At 36.9% G+C, this 4,132-nt stretch overlaps 1 protein-coding gene across 1 annotated transcript; it reads left to right on the top strand.

The window, feature by feature from the left end:
* Positions 1–1,910: 1,910 nt before the first annotated feature.
* On the top strand, positions 1,911–2,825 carry LOC131875876 (ATP-dependent RNA helicase drs1-like). The gene is made up of 2 exons (XM_059220581.1): positions 1,911–2,180; positions 2,418–2,825. The coding sequence occupies exons 1-2, from the start codon at positions 1,911–1,913 to the stop codon at positions 2,823–2,825; spliced, it is 678 nt and encodes a 225-aa protein (XP_059076564.1).
* Positions 2,826–4,132: the final 1,307 nt, after the last annotated feature.

Raw genomic sequence — 4,132 nt, forward strand, 5'->3', positions numbered from 1 at the left:
CTAAAATATACTTATAATAATAAGGAAGGTGATGAGAATTATCTTTTTCATAATTGTTATTCTCATTCTCTTGGAAATTGTAAATCCTTTAAAACATTTACTCAAGACCAATATGATCAAGCTCTCATATCTCTTACAACGGATCTCACACTTTTCCTCTGTGAAGAGGTAGTGCCTTAGCACTCCATTCACCCTATCATGTTTCTCCTCACCATATGGAAATAGTACAGTAAGTGGAACTAGGGGCTCTTTTTCATGAGTGGTGATGCTTCCTCAATAACAATCATACTTGGATAGCAACATGATTCTTTCTTGTCTCATCACTTGGAGGGCAAAGACAATATATATTCACTAGTTTCTCCTTTTTAGAGGTTACCTCTTCTTTAGAGTTGCATTATGCATATCTTGATGTTTTTTCTCACATTTAATTTTTATTCACATGAGTACATGTGTGTTCCTTGTTAGGTCTATTTTATTCACTTAAATTGTTACATATTCTTATGTATAATTTCTCATTGCAGATCATGTAATTCTTCACATTGTCCCTATGCTTGGGGGGGCATTGATTTCTCTTATCCTTTCTAAGGATCCACTTTTCCTTTGTTGAGTGGCATTTTCTTATGATATGATGTCATTCTTTATGTGAAGTTGGTTGTCTACTCTAGGATTCTCTCTTACACAAGAGGTGTGTATCGTTTTCTATAGCCTCTTCTACATTTGGTAATGTACATCTATTACAAACAAATCCTTCACTTTGGGTCACTAGTGTGTCACCCTTCATCAAGAATCCCTTTCACTTAAAAATAGGTGGAAGGTATGCATTCTTGTTCTCTTTCCTCTCTTTTGGTCAATTATATTATTTTTGTTGAAAAATATCCTCTTGGAGATAGATGTCCGTGACCAAATATATCTTCTCTTCCAACGATTCCCTTTACTGTTGTTGCAAGATATATCTTTTTCAACTATTTTGTCCTTTATTATAAGAGTAATTATTCTTTGTATGAAGAAAAATGTGAATATAAACTATTAAAAGGATAAAATAACGAATTGACAGACACATATTTCAACCACACTCAAGGCTAGGGCATTAAGAAGAAAGAAAAACTAGATAAATAACATAAAACTAATTAATGGGGTGGCCAAGGGAAACTTGAGGTTGGCTGGGTGTGGGGGAGTGATAAGAAATGAAGCAGACTATTGTGTTATGGTGGTGGTTCTCCCCATGGGATCCTAGACCAACCACTTAGCCAGAGCCATGTTAGCTTACCAAGCTCTTGCCCTTTCTAAATATTTGGGATTTAATAAAGTTTGGCTTGAGGGAGACTATAATAACATTGTAAAATATCTAAAGTGTCTTTCCTCCCCATCATGGACCATCAAAAATATTATATCTCAAACCAAGGAGATAATCAATTCCTTCGAGTGATGTGTTATCTCTCATAGTTATAGCGAGACGAATACCATGGCTAATTTGGCTGCCAACATGGTTGTCCATGCTGATCAAATGATCAGCTAGAAAGGTGAGCTAGATCTTCCTCATGAGGCCCATGCCATCCTCACTTATGATAGAGTGCATAGAAAAGAGGGAGTTATAAGTAATGATTACAATGTACTTATCAATGAAAGTTGCCATAATGAGTCAGAAAGAGTGGTGCTTGAAGTTTGAGCTGGCGTTTAATGCAGACAAGGCTTCACATGCTTTTTGGGTGCCCATTTCTTTTTTGATGGTTTCCCTACTATGCACTTTGGTCTCTATTTTTTTCCTGGGTTGTATTGTGAAGAGATTGAAAAATTCAACCATTGACAATATGGGAGACAATAGGAAAAAAATTCAGCCACTTTCCTGATATGAATGGAAGAAGAAGCCAAAAGCGTGGGCTATTTTGGAGACTACTAAGATGACATGATATATGGAGCGAATTAAAGGAAATAACCCTACCATTACCAGATTATTCAAGAAGAATTGGAAGAAGGGGAAAATTAATATAGGTGGAAGAAAGGTGGAAATTTATGAAGGAATGATTACTGAAGTCACTGGGATGCCAATGGAGGGTAGAAAATTCTACAGGGATAGAAAGCTCATAGAGGCTGCTATTAAGCGATTCTCGAAGGAAGACTCTAAGATAGTCAAATTGGTGAAATCTAGCAAGACCTACTACTCGTCGAAGGTGATTAAAAAGGTATGTAGATGGTTTTTATTTGTTGTAATGCAATATGTCACTCTTGATGGTAGATACTCTCTTGTCTATGGATATCATTTTGTGCTCTTGAATCACTTCCGCCATAAATATATGGTGTCTATTCCTTTTTACCTATTTAGTTCCTTAAACACCAACATAAAGGATTTTAGGGATAACTTGGATAACAATCCTCCCATGCATGAAGGGTTAATGTTGCTCTTATACAACCATGTCAAGGCCTCCTATGTGCAACATTCTATCACTGAGCTTTCAGACTCAAAAGATGAGTTTGAAAAATCAGATGACAGTGAAGATGAGGGGTCATATATGGAATGGGAAGATGATTTTAATAGGGATACCTCTGCTAAAGTTACTAGAAAGGGGAAGGATAAAGATATGGATTCTGGGGCAAGCAAAAATACTGCTAGAAAAGGGTTTAAGAGAAAGAGGAGGAAGTTGGAGGAGGAGGATAGTTGGCTAGAAGAAGATGATGAGGATGATGATGGTATGGAAACTGAAAGTAAAAGTGCTACCCCACTGCCTAAGAAGAAAACTAGGCAGAGTCCTGTTATTACTAATATCCGTCTGGAGAAGGAGGATGGTACCTCAAAGACCCACTCTACTCTAGTGGACCCTAATAAATAGACCTGCAATGTTGAGAAAGAAGGGAAGATGGCAGTGGGAGGTGAGACTCTGCCTCCTAATGAAAAAATTACTATTTCGCATGTGGAGACCTTGGAGAATAATGTTTTCTTTTCATAATTCATCAAAGATAGTAGCAATTCTCCTATGACCTTGCTTCATACCGCAAAGAGAGAGATGATGGATTTTTACAAGATTATTGAATGTGTCTATTCAGAGATGGAAAGATTGAAGTCTGAACATGCACAATCTTCCAAGAAAGTGGACACTTTAGAAGTTGTTGGGACAAGTAATCTCAGCTCCTTACCTAATTATTTAAATGAACTAACAAAAGCCATCAGTGATGGAGGCTCTCACTGGAGTTTATGGCTCTCAAATTAAGACTATGGAGACTAGGTTAATTGATTTAAAAAAAAGGGTTCTCAGCCATGACAATACCCTAAAGAAAATTGGAGAACAAAGACAAAAAATACTAAAAGCCTTCATTGATAGCTTTAGTGTGATGATTAACAAACTAAAACAAATCTGCTAGGAAAAGAACATGATAGATATTTTTGAGGATACAGTTTTGACCCTTGAGGGTGTGGCCACTGGACATGGTAAATGAACTAGGTAAGTACAACGAAGATGGCTCAGCAAGCCAAGGAGTTGGAGGATCTCAAGGGTGTTGTTGCTTAAATGGTCCAACTGGAGAAGGAAGCAGTGGGGCTTCTCAAAAATTTCTCTTAGGTGTGTTATTTTGTGATCTCGGTTGTCCCTTAGGTGTTTTTGTGTTGTCCTTCTATTTCTTTTGGTGCTCTTGCTGGCTTTTTGTGTCTGCCAGTTGTCTTTGTTTCTTGTGTTGTTCTATCTAGATAGACTTTTAATGTTTTATCTATTTTATAACTTCTGGTAAAGAGTTTCAGGGCCCATTCAAAACCTGTTTTTCACTTAATCAAAAACATAAAACTAATTAAGTCCAAACTCTATTTTCCTCTGATTTGATTGTCCCTTGATTTGATGTGTGCTCTCTATATGGTAGATACTTGATTGTCCTCCATCATAGTGAATATAAAATGTAATCTAAGCTAAGATGGGATGCAAAATACTATGCTAAATGAATGTGCTTATGCAAAAAGATGAGTGAGTATTTTTGCATTATGAGGGTATGAAAATGAAAAGTGGGTGGATTGTGAAGGAAAATGAGGGGTTTAAATAAGCTAAAGGGGGATATTGAAGGGCATGAGGCTAAGACATGTGTCCCTGAGAAGTACCAACATCATGAATGAGATTGACAAGTGTCCTTAAGAAGGACATGTGTCATTGGAAGG

Source organism: Cryptomeria japonica, chromosome 5, assembly GCF_030272615.1.
Source record: "Cryptomeria japonica chromosome 5, Sugi_1.0, whole genome shotgun sequence".
Classification (NCBI taxonomy): domain Eukaryota; kingdom Viridiplantae; phylum Streptophyta; class Pinopsida; order Cupressales; family Cupressaceae; genus Cryptomeria; species Cryptomeria japonica.

Excerpts from the sequence above, each read along its gene's own strand:
- LOC131875876 (XM_059220581.1), top strand. The coding sequence starts at position 1,911 with ATGGAGCGAATTAAAGGAAATAACCCTACCATTACCAGATTATTCAAG. Across the intron at positions 2,181-2,417 it reads CGTCGAAGGTGATTAAAAAG|GCCTCCTATGTGCAACATTC; the intron begins GTATGTAGATGG and ends AACCATGTCAAG.